Genomic DNA, 18,520 nt, shown 5'->3' with positions numbered 1-18,520 from the left:
ATGCCCCCTGCTGCCCAGAAGACTGATGGCAAATGTAAACAAGGGAATCACTGAGATTGTACATCCAGTCTTTTAGATCACACAGAGACGTTACTAAGTCTGGACACTCCTTTAACCCTTTGCTGTTTTCTGGCTACAATCATCTTCATTAAAACCAAAAAGGTGAAAAAACCTGACGTTTCATACATTTTCCATGATTAACAAAGTGTCACCGATAATTTATGTCTTTTTTTTATAGCCACAGCTGGAGTATCTATCAACTTGCTTGTGAATAAAGAGATCACTCACGTCCGCTCTAAAATATGGAGCAGCCAGCAGAGGGTGGGGTTTTTTTGCTCCTTCATGATTACCAGGGTTTTACAGAATACAACCTGGAAGGACTGAGCTATTTTTCTTGGCGATACATTTGTTTGGGTGGAGTTTTGTTGTGAAAGTGGATAAACATTTCCAACTGGTTTAGTATTCCCTGCATTTTGTGTCATTCATCTTTCTGTTTGAATTCCTCAACGCCTCATATTTCATAAACCAAGCCTGCATGTGCAGGGCTTGGTAGATGAATGGAGATCCTGAAACGGCTTTTATAGTTATGAAACTTTATCTGATCAAAACTTGGCTGATAACGATTAAAAACTCATGGAAAGTTTCCCTAAAAACAATGGATAGCTGTACCTCTGACAAACCCTTAAAACATTTTTATGTTTTGCTGACATTGTTCTCTGCTGAATCCCTCTCTTACTATTCAATTAACAAGCCTTTATTGCTTGTTGCACACATTGTCCAAAGTAAGTAGTAGCAGGTACGTAATAACTTGCTGCATTGATCAAAAATGCTAAATACTGGGAAAGACTTTTGGGTCCTTCAGAAGAATAATTTCCACAGAGCTTGCATCAAACTGCTTGGTTTTTACAAAACAGTACAATGCAATGCGAACACCAACACCAAAGGGCTGGTTATAGTCCTCACAGCAGTGTGTCACAGTGAGTTTGTCACAGATACTTTTGATTTATGCCCAATAATTAAGCGTGGTCTTCGCTATGTTATTCCACACCAAAATGCAAGAGGGACAATCACGAACTAGCTGTGGGTCTAGATACAGCCGAGGCGGTGAGGAAGTGGGGGCAAGTTTGTGCAATAGTGGAGGGATAAGAGGGCGAAAAAGAGCAGGGATCCAGGTGGAAAAAGGGTCCCAGTGTTCTCGTGCACCTCGTTCTTCTAGCTGGCCTAACTTAACTAGTCGTTTTCTGCAATGGCGGTCATAAAAACAAAACAAGCCGGTAAGGTACCAAACAGGAAATATGCATACTCTAAAGCAGATGTCAGTCACCTACAATTTTGGAGAGGTGCGGCAGAGTGTCTGCGGCAGAGGCGGAGGCACATTTGCATTCACTGCAACACACACTCAGACAACCTGGTTTCTGAGAATAAATCAGTCTTTAGCTGTAAGATATCAGAACCTTAAGGCCAGAATACATTAGATATGATTTAGCCTCCAATCTAATGTTCAGATTCTCTGCAAATTTGCTTGTGTAGCTCTGACAGAGGTATACCCCTGATGTATTTTGGTCGGATCTATGCTGCAATTTGACAAAAAATTACATAAGTCTGTCAGGAAGAGAGGCCCTGTGACAGAGTAAAACAAATCTGCTTTGGGGGAAAAAACAAAGTAAAATCTCAAAATTATACCTGCCAGGTTGGGTCTCATATTGATTAGTGTGGAAACATTTAGTATGTAAATAGCAAGCGTAGCAGGTTCAGCGATATGCAATCAATAAAAAGATCAATTAAGACCCAGGAGTCTGGGAGTACAGAAAACAGATAAAGAAAAAAATCGATCTTCTTGGAGCTTGTTAGAGAAGCAACTTCACAATAACTTTCACTACCTTGCTTGTTTTTCTATGCTGGAGAAATTACTAGGACAAACTCTGGTAAATGCAGGGTGGTATGTAGTGTGACGCTTTGCACAATTACATCAGAGTTTAGAGTCAGAAGGAACCGGTGTGTCAAAGTTAAATCTAGGACCATTGCTGTATGGTTTCCCAAGTCTGTGGACAAACAGCATTAGAAACCCTCAGCAATGAATATTCTATGCTAGAGAGAGAGGCAATAAAAGCTGGATTGAAACTGGTTAAAAATCTTTGGGAAAAAATTATGCTTTTTAATAGGCCTAAAGTTTAATCGCAAAACTGGACTATCATCATTTTATCATCAGTAGCTGCCCTGCCTGTTAAAACATTAGGTTTTAGGTATACATATATATATATATATATATATATATATATATATATATATATATATATATATATATATATATATATATATATATATATATATATATATATATATATATATATATATATATTCCCAAATGTTTATATAATTTATTCTCAAATGCCATAGACTAAATTAAAATCCCTCCAGAACTCAGATTGTGCATTTACCGGTAGTACCAATCAAATTCTTTTACAGTTGTGTTACAATTATTATGACAGTTGGTGAAAGATTTTCAACATAAGGATGCCTTGGTTGGATGTTTGCCTAGATAAAGAAAAAAAAATCAGCACTGGTCCACATAAGGGCTGCTCAGTGGAGCATTGGGTAGCACTGCTGCCTTCCAGTGAAAAGGTTCTGAGTTTGATTCCCGGCCAAAGGGTCTTTCTGCCAGGAGTTTGCATGTTCTTCTCGTGCAGGCGTAGGTTTTCTCTGGGTACCACAGTCCAGAAACATAACTGTTAGGTTAATTGGCTTCTCTAAATTACCCTTAGGTGTGTGTGTGTGTGTGTGTGTGTGTGTGTGTGTGTGTGTGTGTGTGTGTGTGTGTGTGTGTGTGTATGATTGGTTGTTTGTCTTTGTGCGTCTCTGTCTTGCCCTGTGATAGACTGGGGACCTGTTCAGGATTTACCCTGCCTCTCGCCCATAAACTATCGGAGATAGGCACCGGCCCCACCACGACCCTGACAAGGACTAAGTGGGAGAAGATGGATGGATGGATGGATGGATGGATGGATGGATGGATGGATGGATGGATGGGTGGATGGATGGATGGATGGATGTTCCACATAACCATCATCTATGAATTTCTGGTTGATTAATTCAATACAGTCAAACAGTTCGGGGACACCTTTATTATTCACTGTCCTTTCTATTTACTGTCTTTACTCGCATTTTCCTTATCCTCATAGCATTCTACTTTGTTGATAAACAAAGAAATATGCTATAAAATGATATAGGAAACAATAATTGTAAAACAAAGATTTTTTAGAATTTTTATTATTTGAAATAGCCGCGGGCTGCCCAGTGGTGCAGTGGATAGCACTGCTGCCTTGCGGCAAGAAGGGTCCGGGTGTGATTCCCGGCACGGGGTCTTTCTGCATGGAGTTTGCATGTTCTTCCTGAGCATGCGTAGGTTCTCTCCGGGTACTCTGGCTTCCTCCAACAGTCCAGGTTGTTAGGTTAATTTCCTTCTCTAAATTCTCCTTAGTATGAGTGTGTGCGTCAATGGTTGTTTGTCCTGTGTATCTCTGTGTTGCCTTGCGATGGACTAGCAACCTGTCCAGGGTGTACTCCGCTTCTCACCCATTGACAGCTGAAGATAGGCACCACAGCTGGGATAACCGTGTGGAAAATGTATGTATGGATGAAATAGCCCCTCCGCTTTTTTTATTTCTTTTTTGAAGATTCTTGGTATTGTCTCAATGAGCTTCATGGGATAATCCTCTAAAATGAAGGATATAAAAAGGGTTATAAGAGACAAAAAGACAAAAGATTAATATTTCTAATATTAATAATATTGGAGACTTAAGGATGTCTCCAAACTTTTGACTGGTTGTTTAAACTCTTTTAAAGTCCTTGTATGATTCTGCTTAATTGTAGGGTTACTACTCTAGAGATAGAGAGGGTGGAGGCACTTGGGTTTTCCATTCTAAACAATGGTGAACTCTTGCTATCCCTTATGCAGGAACTCCTCTAGGTTTTATATTTGCATTTTTCTTTTGAGAGTAGACCGTATGGTGTATGAAGAACTGAATGTGTGTGAATATCAGATTATGCTTCTATTTCAGATAAGATATGTAGGACAGCAGCAACTTTTGTTTCTAGATTATATGTGAGCTTATCATTACTTGTATACAACAATGAATAACAGTTTGTGGGGAAAGCTTGGAAAATATCAGTTTAGGCAACTAGACAGGAAGTTTTCTAGAAGACATTTCGCCTCTCATCCAAAAAGCTCACAGAAAACTTCCCATCCAGTTGCCTAAACTGAACTTTTTCAAGCTTGACATGGACCAGTATGACTGAGATTTTTCACAGATTTGTGGGGAAAGTACTTCCTTTCTTTTTTTTTGATAGTGGGTAAAAGGCTGAGAAAATCTACATCAGCAGTCCAGCCCTGACTAACAGTAGTCTGTTGGGTTTGGCAATGCTGATAACCTGCTTTGGTGTGAAAGGAAATTTAGCCAAGGATTTGGATTGTAAGCCTCTCCGGTATGCACTTATTGTATTCCTTACTCGATAAAACCATAAATACCAAATGTCTTTTGGTTTTGCTTGACCATTAGATTAATCCTAAAAAGTTCTAAATTACTCTGACCAAAAAATGTAGGTAGTTAGATTTTATTTTTTTTTTGCTATAAATCAGATATTGATTAATTTATCCCTCAGCACTACATTTACAGTATCATTGCACAAGTAAAGCCTGTTTCATATCTTTAAACTAACAGTAGGAGTGGTAAGCCTAAAAGGATAGATTGGATTTTTTAAGACAGGAGTCTGTTAAGAGGTTATGAACCCAATAAGTGTTTATTGTTTTAAAGTTGACTCAAAGATAATGTTTTACGTCTTATGGTTTATCAGTGATGCCAAGATAAAAGCAGGGCTATGTCATCTTAAGGCAAATCCAGTCTCAAAGGTGTTTTACCTCTCATGTGTGTTCGCTCTTCTGCAGCAGATTACTTCTGATGTAAAACATATCTCAGATATTGACAAACCCTGCATATTCAGCCACAGTAACTACCTGATGTTTTAAATCAAAACTTCAAAGTTAATGATTGTGGACAACCATGCATGGATCACTGTTGCAGTTTCTAGATTTGTCTTGGTTGCACACACATTTTTAGCTAAAGATTAAATCCCTTCCTCATAGGAAATTGTGAGGAGCCCAGACTTAAAGGTATAGTGGAGGATTTTCACAAATTCTTGAAAAGACCTGTCCTCTCTTTCGAAAACAAATGCACATGCACAACCCTGTACCCGTTCCAGAGAGCGGCAAGAGCGTGCACAAGCTCATTTCTCCTTGTGCACGCTCTGTTTAAAAGTTACTGTTTGCGTCGTTCATACAAGCTTATTTTCCAAAAGAAGATTTGCAATTTTTCCACTATGTCAGACTCACCATCAGTAAGTGAAAACGGGGACAGCCTTACTTAAACATATCGCCAGAATTATTGACAATTAGGAGGACCACTTATTGTGATGATCCACCCGGAAAAAGAACATCCTCAACTATAACTTTAAATGTATTCTTCCTGTCTAAGTGCAATCTTAGACAGGAAGAATACAATAGACAGGACTTAAAATCTTGAAGATTTTAGTTAAACATCCACTGTTATGCTTATTTTTATGCCATCCTCATGTAAGATTATGCCACAAAGGCCTTCTTAGGTTAAAAAAGATGCTACAGAAAATCAGGTCTACTGTAGGAAAAATAAGGACTGGTAGAAACTTCATAAAGGAACAGTTCTTATTGTTATGACAATGTAAATTAGAGTACTGACTGACTATATTATCTGTTATTATCTATTGGTACATTTTAAGGTATTTTATACATAGATAAAGAACGAAATTATGTTGCATGTATTTTTAATATATTTTAGGAAGAATTGATACATACCTGGTCATGGAAATACTGTTTTCATGTTGATGAATCCTGAGAAGTACTGACTGTTTCACTTTTTTAATCTATTGTAATTTTCTTACATGAAAGAAGTGAGTAGGGCACCTAAACTGGCTCTAACCCAGACACCCACAGACTTTTGATTCAGGCCCTTGGTAAGGAAACTGTTATTGATAACACTATAAAATGTCATTAAAAAAATACAAACTATCTCTAAAACCATGGCATTTGTATCATTGATGACATGGTGTTGTTCAGGTATTGACACATTTATCAGAAGAAAAACAATACTGGAAGCTGACCAAATATATAGCACAAATGTTTCAGCCCTGCGATGGACTGGTGACCTGTCCAGGGTGTACCCCGCCTCTCGCCGGCAGACAGCTGGAGATAGGCACCAGCATCCGTCGCGACCCTGCTTGGGATAAGCGTGACAGAAAATTGATGGATGTTTCAGTAATTTTTTTTTTTTTTTTTTCCACATATACTCATGTTAAACTTGTCTGTTTTACCTTAGGGTCTTTCCATATGTTTCCATGATGTTCCTGAAAACACATTGGATGCCTAAGAGGAAGGAATTTAGAAAGTGCACATCTTTCTACATAGGGTGTGCTCACAGGGCTCTGTAGAGGTAGTGAACTGTTGACTGACGGTGCTTGCATTCACGCTGTTGGGGTATTTCTCTCTAGTTGTAATTTCCTTGACCCAGGGGAGAATTGCAATTGCAATCAGGAAATATGGATTTCTCCTTCCCTCTGCTTAGGAGGAGGAAGAGGAGTGGTGATGCTTGGGGCAGCCGTCTACTCAGCAAGCTTTAATCTCCCATCTGGATGTAATTTACTGTGGTTTACAGAAAAGCGTTTTACTGTAATAGGGACCACAATTACCACCGGTCAATCTTATCTTAGGACCTGTGTAGCGTGTTTGTGTTTGTGTGCCTTTGCATATGGGTACACCATTTACACAGTGGTTGTGTCTGTTTGTGTCTGTGTCTTTGGGGAGACATTTATGCATTCATTAATGAACTTACACTAAGGAAGCTGTGTTTATCTAAATCAACATCTATATGGACCTTTATCTCCTCCATCTCTGTTTTTGGTCTTTTTAAAAACTGGAACCAGATAAAACATACCTGCCCTTATTCTAAGCAACTTATTTTAAAATAATAAATATAATTTCAAATAATGTAAGAAACTGAGTCTGATTATACATAAAATGTATACTACATTAAAAAAATATCCATAATCCATTTTTTCTCACATTTCGTGACATTAAAACAATTGAAACTAATTAGAATTTATGTTTTAGACCAACACAAAGTAGGCAATAATGATGAACTGGAAGAAAAATTATATAAATTACAAAATTATTTACACAAAATTTATTTTCTAACTTTGGCTGTCATGGCAATCCTGCTCTCTCTCTTCTCTGTGGGTCAAAAATCATTTCTGATATGCTGTGTGAAAAAAAGACTAATGATTAATCCAGCTGTTCTGTGAAGGCTTCAGAAGTTTTGTAGTGAACACTGGCAATCATTATGAGGACCAGGAGACACAACAGGCATGTCACTGATAAACCTGTGGAGATGTTTTATAATCCCAAACATCCCACAGAGTTCTGTTCAGTCTATCATCTGGAAATGGTGTCCAAGCTTAAACATGGGAGGGTTCGATGCTGGAGTTCGGAAACCTGAACTTGTGCAGCCTGATGCAAAGAGTCAACTAACAGAAAAGCTTATACACAGTTTTTCTAAGAGAGACATTACATGCAAGCCATGATCCTTTCAGCAGAGTTGTCAGCATTTGAAAAATGAACATATATAATTGGGTTAAACTCCACAGGTTTAAAAATGACACAAGTATGGATTTTTTTTATGTACAAGTAAAAGAGGGTGCTCTAATTATTAACACTCCACTAAAATATTTTCTTACTGAACTGTGGCAATATATGTTCTATATGAAACTAAAAACATGTGTTTAAACATGCTTGTGTAAGATGTTCAAGTTTACAGTATATAGTTGCAGTTTTTACCACAAACAAAAAAATGCTTTATATGTATTCACTTTAGCCGCTACTGATGGCAGCGAGAAATCCCTAACTGCACATTTGACGTTTTCAGAGAAAACATGTTAAAACTACTTTTATCGAGCTCATCAAAGCAAACAAAGCCGGGAAACTTTCTTGATTGTAACTACAGCTCAGCAACCGGAGTGTTGAAGCATCGCAACCAGTTTTAACCCAGCATCCAAGTTTGAGCGTTTTGGACACCCAGAAGGCGTTCGGTCTGAACGCATATCTGAAGGTGGCGCATTAATTAGAGAAGCAACTCCAAAGGCTTATGGCTACACTGGAGGAGCTGTAGAGCAAGACAACTGGTCCCACTGTCCTACACCTTTTGGAAGAGCTAAAAGATTGAGGCAAGTGCCGACAAAAGAGAATAGGACGTTTTGTTGAAGGTTTATAGTTATCCTTGTAGCCACACATATGTGGTAGAAGGTGCTCTACTCAGAAGAGACCAAAATGAACCTTCTGACCTGTGAGACAGGAAACTAACACTTTACAACACCCTGATCTCAATTTCGCTACTGTAAAAGGTTTTTGAGGAAGCATTGATGACCAAGTTAGGGCAGTTAAGCTTGTTAGAGTTACTGAGATGTATCCCAGAATCCTGGAGGAGCTGCAGGAGACTTAAGACTGTGACTTCATTTATTTATTTATTTTTTCAGTGTTCCACATAATGAATGTTCATTCTTTCATATTCATTTTAGTACATTCATATGGCTCCAATTCACTATCAGGGCATCCATCCTTTTTCTGTCACACTTTATCCCAGCTGTGGTCGTGAGGGGTGCTGGTGCCTATCTTCAGCTGTCTATGGGCAAGAGGCGGGGTGCACTCTTGATAGATCGCCATTCCATCGCAGGGCAACATAAAGACAAACAGGACAAACAACCATTCATGCACACACTCACACCTAAGGAGAATTTAGAGAAGCCAATTAACCTAACAGTCATGTTTTTGGACTGTAGGAGAAAGCTGGAGTACCTGGGGAAAACCCATGCATGTTCGGGGAGAACATGCAAACTCCATGCAGGATTCCTGGGCCGGTAATGGAACCCAGTGCTATGCACCGCACCACTGAGCAGCCCCACCTCAGGGCAGTATACGGAAAAATAGTCAGTCATTCATTCCAATTTCATCCTAGTCTATTATTAAGCAATAGAGTCATGTTAAAATTATCATTTAAATTGTTAAAAAAAACAATCCATGTTGAGGAAAGCTGATTGCATCGAGTTACTGATTAAATATCGCTTAAGGATTTGGAATCTGCTTTAAAATATATCAGTGTGTTTTGTTTCACTAAATGTGAAAGAAAGCCAGTCAGTGATTGTTGTGAAATGTTCACGATATGTTTTGTTTTGGAAGCTCTTTGGTATTTTGAAGCTGCCTCTGATTGGGAGCTCTGAGCTGAATACCTCACAGACTCGGCTATCAGATCCGTAATGGTGCTAATGTTTTTGGTTTACATCCCTCCTGTATACAAAACAGCACCTGATTTTCTTATGTAAGGGTGGAAAATATGTTTGGTATTTTTTAACCTCTATGTGAGGTCTGAGAAACACTCCTTGGGATTTAGTTTTTAATCTAAGGAACATGGATTTTAATGGAGGGTGTAGGAGCTGTGTTACAGTAGAGTAGTGTTTCCTTAGAGTGTCTTCTTTGTGGTATCCTGGCTTGAATTTCAGTTTGATCAGTTCAAATGTAAGACAACCATAAACCTGGATCTGGGGCTCAGAGCGTCGTCTACATTGTCAACAGCACAAACGCAGCAAATGATGACCGATATATTTGAGCATATATTAACAATACACTGACAAAAAAATATGTTGGTTATTTACTCAAATCAATATCCTAGCATTAAAGATGATATATACAGAATTCATGCTCTTTTCACAACAAGATTTTCTGTTTTATTGGGTAAAGAGAAAATGATGTTTCTCTGCAAGTCATCTGGGATTTGTCAGTGTAAACAAAGACAAATAACAACTAAATCAATTTAATTAATTAATTCATATTCATGCCCTGCGATGGACTGGCAACCTGTCCAGGGTGTACCCCGCCTCTCGCCCATTGACTGCTGGAGATAGGCACCAGCACCCCTCGCGACCCCAATTGGGACAAGCGTGTAAGATAATGGATGGATGGATGAATTCATATTCATATTATTTTAATTTTATATAGAACCATTATTGATTAAGGTATAGTGGACAGTTTATTGTCCAGTATGGTAGGTAAGAAATAGGGAGTGGCGGTCTAGTGGTTAAGGCATTGTGCTTGGAATCCAGACGTTCTGAGTTAGAGCCCCACTCCCACAGATTGCCACTCTGGGTCCCTGAGCAAAGACCGTTCACCCCACACTGCTCCCTGGGGACAGTACAATGGCAGCCCACTGCTCCCCAAGGGGATGGGTTAAATTCAGAGAGTTCATTTCGTTGCTCTGTCCTTATGACAGTGTAATGACAGCTGAATAAAGCTGAAAAAAATAACAGACAAACAACCTACCAATCTGTTGTACCCAGAGCAAACATTTCTTGTAGTGATCTTTTTGATGTCCAGTCAAAGGGAATTAGCCCCCCACCCCCTCCACCCCCCAACAGAGTACTCATTATAAGAAAACAAGATATTTATATATAATTGGCAAGAGCTGCCATTTACTCAAGTCATTATTAGTCCAAGTCTTGAGAACTGAGGAGGGGATTTCCCCAGTCTGCCTTTTCTCATTATTAAAGTAAACAACTCTGCTGACGTGAACCATGTTTTGCTTTTAAACTCTGATAAAACATAAACTGCACAGCCAGCTCTGCATGTTGAGTCCACATCTCTGAAGCCTTTTATTTGGAAGCAATGGCAGTCAGAGCAATCAAATAAGGCTTGAGTAGGGACCCCTGCTGTTGTTATTATGCCAGATGCACAGCTGCGTGCACGGTTTGTTCTGTCGTTAGAAGTTCTGATATTTAAATGTTTGGCACTTCGACTTGTCATTTTTACACAGTAAAAGTCCTAAAAGCTTGGCTGACAGCTCCAAATGTTATTAGCCATGTTAAATGGGAGAGATTTAACCATGCTGACCATAAAAACTGAATGATAGCAGAAGGATTTATGGGGAATGGAGTCTTAATATAGATGCTCGATAATTGTAAAATGCTGTTTGCTTCATTTTGATCAAATTTTCGTACTTTGTTAACCACAAGAAAATTTTTTTAAAATACTCCATTGTGTTGATAAGATGCTCAAAATGCCTTTTAGCTTTCTTAAAGAATATATTGCCAATGTTCAGTATTTTTTTATGATTAGTTTTCTTTATGGTCAATAACGTTGTAAAAAGATTTTATTATATAATACATTCAAAATGTGAACCCTGGATAAAAAGGATGTACAAACAATCTGAGACTGATTTACAGTACATACTGTAAGCTCTCTCGTAGCAAACAGTCTTTTTTACTTGTTATCATGCAAAACATCCCACATCCTTACTGTCAGTGTTTTGTAATAGCTGAAATGACAGAAGCATTTTGTTGTTAAGTGATTGTTCCATGTCCTTCATTGTTTTCTGTTCTTCAAAAAAATATAGCTTTTTTTTTTTTCTTTTTTTTTAGCTCGGATCCACATTTTTTTTAGCTATTTGCCATTTTACCTGCTGTTGTACTGACCTCCCCCGCTTGACCCTCTAAACTGGAACCATTAAGCAAAGTCTCTGTCATGGTTAAGTTTTGCTCCCTTTACACGCTTCCCTTTCTCTGACAGATGGAATAAGCAAGGAGGTTAAAGATGATGCAGTTCAGCCGTGCAGTACCAGAGAGCGATGATGTCTGGGGCCTCTGCGGCATAATAGCAGGAGCTCAGGGACTGAGCAAGCCCTCTAACAACACAAGAGTAAAACAGTCAGAATTGCTGTACAACCCAAAACCAAACTTGCAAAAGAGAAATACTAACCAACAATATTTATGAGATAGTTCTCCTGCTAGAACAGCAGCCTTTTATATTTCATTGTCTTCTAAGTTTTATTTCATTATTCTCCTTTGTTGAGCTTCAATTTTCCATCAAGTGTGACTGGTTGTATCATCCCTGCTCCAGTTAAGCTTCTGCACAGCAGGATGCTTTCACTGGGTTTGTTCTGGATGATCAGCAAGCTAGTTTATAACCATTGCATTTTATACGCTGGTCAAAACATTTAATTTTGATATAATTTAACCAAAATATCTTCTTCCATGTCTCCTGTGTGAGTTCTTTAAAGTGGTTTCCCTTAATCAAGAAGAAATGTATTGAATCTTCTACTTCATTATTGTTCTCCAAGAAACTTCCAAGGGCTTTAATGAACAGCCTCATTTGTAATACGATTCAATTATGCACAAATTGATTAGATTTAGTAATTATGTGACTTCAATACTCACTCTAAGTGGATATACTGTGGAAATCAAACAGAAGAGGTCTCCTGTTAAAAGTAAATAGCTTTGTATTTCAATGAGGATGATAATGTTGAATAAGAAAGCTTTCTATTAGAGTGTTCAGCCTAATTTGAATACTCTTGTAGTTTTAGGCACTGCGTCATGTTTCCATTAAAACAATTCATGAAAATGACACAAGACCCTGCTACAGCTAATTAACTAAAAGGTAATCTCCCTTGATGAGACTTTATCAGGAAAATTAGGTGAAAAAAAGACACTGGGGAGCGGTTAGAAATTGATCTAGCTTGGGGGATTTGTCTGTCAAGCTCATTTATAATTTACTGATATAAAACCTCTCTTTTTCCACAAGGGTCAAGCCACCTCCAGCCCCCACTAATAACAAAATGACGGTAATACTGCTAAGTGCATGAGGAGGAATAGCTATCTGAGACATCTCTGACAACGTTTAATATTATGGCAGCAACTTCTCATCTGTTCTTAAACTGCAGGTCAGAGTTTTATTTATGTTTCATATTTATAAGGCTTAACCCAAGACTCCTTGAAGAGTCAAAGCCAAGTAGCTCTTGTAATTTAGCAGACCCATAAAACAAAAAAAGAAAGGAAAAGTGAAAGGATCTTAAGACAGTGATTGTGGAGCGAGGTTTGTTTAATTCTGACGTTGCTATAGAGAATGGAAAATAATCAGTGCTTGAGTGGGTGCAAGTGACACTGAACAATAGTTTAAACTGCAATGTGACGTTCCCATGCTGAGCATTAAAATATATTCAGAGAGCAGAGCTCCTGTCCTGCTGTGTTTTTGTGCAGCAGCAGACACAGTTCGGTGGACGCCACTTTATAGAACAACCCTGCTGTCAGAGGAACAGCTGTACATGCCGGCCAGATGATGAGCTGCTCTGAGAAAAAGAGGGAGAAGCTTCTTCTGTTCCCAGAACTCTAAGATGACAGAGCTTGTGTGACTTTGTGGAAGCCTACCGGAGGAAATGCAATAGAAAACATGTTTATATATCTCCTACTTAACTTGCTAAAGGTTTAAAATATTTCTCCCAAATGTTTGTACGAGCTGGAATTCATCTTCAGGACGTTCCTCATAATTCATGCTGCTTGGAGAAGTGTCCTGACTGTTGTGTTGTGATACCATCCTCATCTACATGGTAACTTTGGTTCAAAACAGGAAGAGGATGCATTTTTTGCAGTGAACAGATGGTGCGAAAACAACTGTCGTAATATTGCATAATACTTTTTCATGTTTTAGTCTGCACTGACTTTTTAAATTAATCAAGCTTTTGTCAGAGAGAGAGAAAAAAAATCATATACAGTTCTTGTTACGAAGGATTGCGGAAGCAGGTTGTCTGCCGCCTGTCTTGCATTTCTGCCGGAGGGTGTTTTATCAAACCTAGATTTCCCTTCCTGAGATGGAGTCAAGCAGAGGTTTTGTGTTTTCCCAGGCGAATGAGAAATTCACTCTGTTTATCGGGGGGATTATGGGAAAGAAATCAAGACAGGGGGGGAAGCCATCAATGGTAAATAAATAGAGAAGTGAATCTTACAGCACAGGAAGCAGGTTTTTTAACCTAAACATTTGGGCACACTGTGAAACATGTCAGCGAGGATCTGCTGCATGTCAAAAAGATTGAACTAATTCTGGGTTGGAAAGAAAGATCCACTGTCAACCTAGTTTAGATCTATGTAGCACCAGCTATCACCATAGCGAAATTACTTAGCCTGTTGAAAATGTACTTGCATGCCCACCCTGTGTTAGTTAACACTATTGATAAGGAGACCATCTTCAATGAATGTGTTCTGGTGTGGCTCATCCCTACAATGCAGCAGTGTAAACCACATTTTAAATGGTTTTAGTCCTGAATTTCATATAGAAGTTTTTTCACCATCATTGGTTTTATATTAACGACTGTTGACCTCCTCCAGGATGGTACCACAGGGCTCCGCTCTAGAGCCTCCTCTTTTTTTCTTTGTTTCTGCTGAAATTTGTGGCACTGCCACCTGAGGCAAGGAGACATTTTTAACCACTATCGAGTCAATGACTCGATGCAGCCAGCTGGTTTTCCTTTGATAGAAATTGTTGAACCAGTCTGACTGTAATATCTGTGTAAAGCTCCTTGAGATAGCATGTGTTGTAAATGTATGCTATATAGATGAATTGAATTAAAATATCATTGAAATAGATTTTTCCAGTTGAGCTGACCTGTGCTTTGGGATAAGTCTTCCATTTTTAAGGACATACTACTGTTACATATTACCGCTGCTTGTTTTGTTACTAATGTAGTGACAAGATACCCTTTTCGCCATTTTGGTTTCCCTTCTCTGACTTATAGTTTATTCATTCGCTTTTTTCTATTACCTTAAAAGCGAGGCTCCATTACACCAGGCTTAACTGCTGCCCCAACATATACAGTGCTTCTTCTGCAGGTTAGCAGACCAGATGGTTTAAAATGCAAATTATTGCATTTTAGAAAACTTTAGGAGCTTTTCTCCTGCGACTCTGAAACTGTGGCAATAGCCGTATTAATATCTTAAAACATTTTTACTCTGAGGCTTTGTTGAATAGAAACATATTTTTATCTATTTTTTTTTTTTTTTCAAATGTTGAGTAATATCTTATTAGATTTTCTTGCTCTGTTCTACTTACTTGCTTTTATTCCTGTCAAATCTTGAATTTTATCACATTGTAAATGCGTATGTTTTATTATTTCATTGTTTTTTTATAAAGCTTTTTTTTTCTCTTCTGCAGAATTTGCCCATGCCAGACACAAACAGCACCACTGGAGGTAAGTAATTCTTTATTTTTGTTTCTAAATTAGTAATTGTGCTGGCAAATATTATGGATTCCATAGCAAAAAACTCTAGCTACAAAGAAAAGTATATTTATCTTATTTTTTGCTTTTTTGTTTTGTCAAGTTTAGCTCAGTTTGCCTCTTCTACAGTTTGCTCTCCGACATACACACTAACATTTTGTTGCTTTCAGCTTTCCTTTTGGGCCTCTTCCTGTCAGATTGGTTCAAACCATTAACATGCACCAGTTGCTTATTAACTTACTTATCTTTGAAGCTGAATATTTTTTAAAGAATAATCAAGAGATAACTACCGGTAGGACTGTTGCTTCTTTCCATGATGTACCCTTTTTCAGTTCTTAAACTACATCTAGGCAAACTAAAACATGACCGGTACACAGACATACAGTAACTTCCAGATCATGTGGTATTTTGAAAGTGTGGGTATAAAACAGCCTAAAGTCACAAATATATGGTCTTTAGTGATCAGTATGGCATTATTTGTTACTGAGGTTGTCTTTCAATTACTGTTTGCCCGTCTCCACCCACCACCCTTATCTTCTTAAACGTGAATTAAAGTTGGCCTGTTGCATTTTCTGGTAAATAAAGTCAATACTGCAACTCGAGGACTACCTCACCTTGCTTTGTTTTGTAGATATAAAATAATCTGACACTTGAAATTAACCAGAACCAGCATACAGTTTACAGAAGGTGCCATAACAGAACATCCACATAAAAATAAACCCACAAAGGGAATATTTTACCTATATTTTGTTTTGTTAGAGGTCACCAAATGAAGCTTGTTTTAAAATTGGTTATCTTTGCTATGCGTTATTTAGATATGAGGCATGACAAAGTTCAGGAATCTGGGCAATCATTCATTATACTTGATTTGAATCTAGATGATAACGGGGCATGCCTAAGCTAAAAGGGATTACCCAACTGCTGACCTTCCTTCCTCATATCCTTTCCCTCCCTCACATCTCTATAAATTAATGCAGCCAAAGGAAATATAAACTGCAAGTTAAAGACTTGCACAGCTCCAATATTTGGATCTGGAATTCATGCAACAGAAACAAGTTCATATAAGTAAAAGAGAAGTTAAGGAGTAGTAACTGGCCAGCAAACTGTCCCATTGCGTTGTATTACAACATTACAGTTCATGGCCTCATCTGCTGACCGTGGATGCTTCCCCGACCGTCTCCTCCCAGTCCGTCTGCTTTTATAAACAGCTGTTGTGGTGTCAGGCTCCAGTCGGTGACCTCTGGGGGTCAGTAAAGTCCCAGAGGTGCCTGCGGGGCAGCCCAGCTCCAGTTCCAGCAGGGTTCTGTTCATGGCCATGTTCCCAGTGTTTGTTTTCTCTTCCTTCTGTGTTTGGCTATAGTGGTCCCTGTACTTTTCTCCCCCTCACAGCAAGTAGGACACTTTCACACATGTACTCCCACAGGAAAGTGTAGTGCACATTGTACTTTTTTTCTGCAGTAGGAAACAGGATACACTGTATATCACATCTGGTATTAGGTCCCTGTATACATTACATGAGCATGTCATTAATACTCTGTTTAAATAAATGTTCAAACAAATAAATATAAACTAGTAGTGTTGGTTATTTACAGTACATGGAGTCATTTTTGTCTCTAATTAAAGATTTGGAGAATTTGCTTTAAATCAAGATCTGTAAGTGCATCTATAAGTGGACAAATATTTATTTATCTTCAAAGTGGTTTATCTTTCTGTTCTTCCTCACAGTGTTGATGTTTCAAGAGGTGTGGGGTCGCAGTTTCTGCCGGACAATGGAGAAGCTGGTGGAAGTTGTCCAGGAATACCCGACAGAGGTGGAGCACATTTACAGCCCCTCCTGCGTGCCGTTGGTTAGATGTGCGGGCTGCTGCGGTGATGAAAACTTAGAGTGTCATCCCACTGAAACTTCAAATGTCACAATGCAGGTAAGAGAACAGCAAAAAATATATATATATAAAATAAAAACTTTCCCTTTAATTCTTATAAAATTTGACAAAGATTCAATGTATTTTATGGCATCTGCACAAAGTAGACAGCACAAAGTAGCATACAATTGTAAAGTTTGATTAAAAAATGGTTTTAAGGGTTTTTTTGTTCCAAATACAAAATCTCATAATTGTAATTTGAAGCTGAACCATGTGAATATATGCATTCATTCACTTACTTCTTGATATTGTTAAGTGAAACATTTTGCAACTAATTTCTTTTTAAAAAGACTGTCTGAATTTAATATCATCTTAGCATAAAGGCAGCAGTTCTGTGAGGGTCTCATAGGTTTAAACATCAGTGAGTAAACATACATAAAACAAGATTAAATAATGCAGACAGGTCAGGGATATAAGTGTGAAGTTGTTTAAATATGTCCCACGGTCCAAACATCTTTCAGAGCAGTTTTGAATCCATATACAGAAAATGTTATGAGTATTGCATGACTGCGAACCTACTAATACGTGTCTCTCCACCTAAACTGACAGGTCAGGCAGGAAAGCCTTATTTAGAAGTGCATAGAGAAGCTTGATATAAGCTTTAGATGATCAACAGCCGAGGTGGGAGAATTTTCAGGCAGCAAAAGCATTTTTTGCTTGGCTTACAGAGTATGTGTATGTTAAATACTGCTGAGCAGAAAGTCCTTTTGTGGAGACAGCAAGATGTATGCACTCTGGTCAAATGAACCAAGGATGAACCTTTCGGCTGACCTGCAAAACTAACACACTATAATGTTAAGCACAACTTCTACACCGTGAAACCGAGCAACATCATACTGTGCTAAAGATGGGGAGGTATTGGAATAAAATCCCCAATAGGAGCTTCAAGACTAGCAGCTAGGGCTGGGCGATAATTCAATAACGATATATATCGATCGATAGACGTGTGGCGCAATAGAAAAAAAGAGGGTCGATAAAAGTTCGATAAAAAAGAAACGTAGTTTTCCTTCCTTCTCATTGTAGCCTAGCATGTAGGTTTATGCTAGTCACTGCTTCCTCCCAACCAATCACAATCGCGGACCCAGGCATGCCGTCACCAAGCGCCGCCCTCTCAAACCACAACACAAAGCACATGAAGATGTCGCAGCAAGGAGAGGCGGAGGAAATTGTTTCAAAGAAGGGTTTTTGTAGTTCGGCAGTCTGGCAGTATTTCGGTCATGGCAAGTCGGACCAAAAACAAACCACAGTCATCTGGAAAATGTGTCGGGAACCAGTGAAAACGAAGTCTGATAACGAAACCAACTTTTTTTTTATCATCTCAGCCGCTCACACCCGCAGGAGTACGAGCTGTGTAGGCCCCGACGCCGCTCTCCTCCGAGGAATCTTCGGAAAATATATATATATTTTCAGTTCTGGGCAGTTTCCCACGTA

The 18,520-nt window shown here is 38.6% G+C and overlaps 1 protein-coding gene across 1 annotated transcript in view; it reads left to right on the top strand.

Moving 5' to 3' along the window:
* The window catches only part of pgfb (placental growth factor b), a 29,319-nt gene that overhangs the window by 5,748 nt on the left and 5,051 nt on the right, over positions 1–18,520 (top strand). The window contains exons 2-3 of the mRNA XM_038291398.1: positions 15,104–15,140; positions 16,893–17,089. Of these exons, the coding sequence (XP_038147326.1) occupies positions 15,104–15,140; positions 16,893–17,089 (234 nt within the window). The remainder of the gene's footprint in view (positions 1–15,103; positions 15,141–16,892; positions 17,090–18,520) is intronic.

This window comes from Cyprinodon tularosa, unplaced genomic scaffold (genome assembly GCF_016077235.1).
Source record: "Cyprinodon tularosa strain WSP-4 unplaced genomic scaffold, ASM1607723v1 ctg3, whole genome shotgun sequence".
Lineage (NCBI taxonomy): Eukaryota > Metazoa > Chordata > Actinopteri > Cyprinodontiformes > Cyprinodontidae > Cyprinodon > Cyprinodon tularosa.
This window is presented reverse-complemented; position numbering and strand designations above follow the sequence as displayed.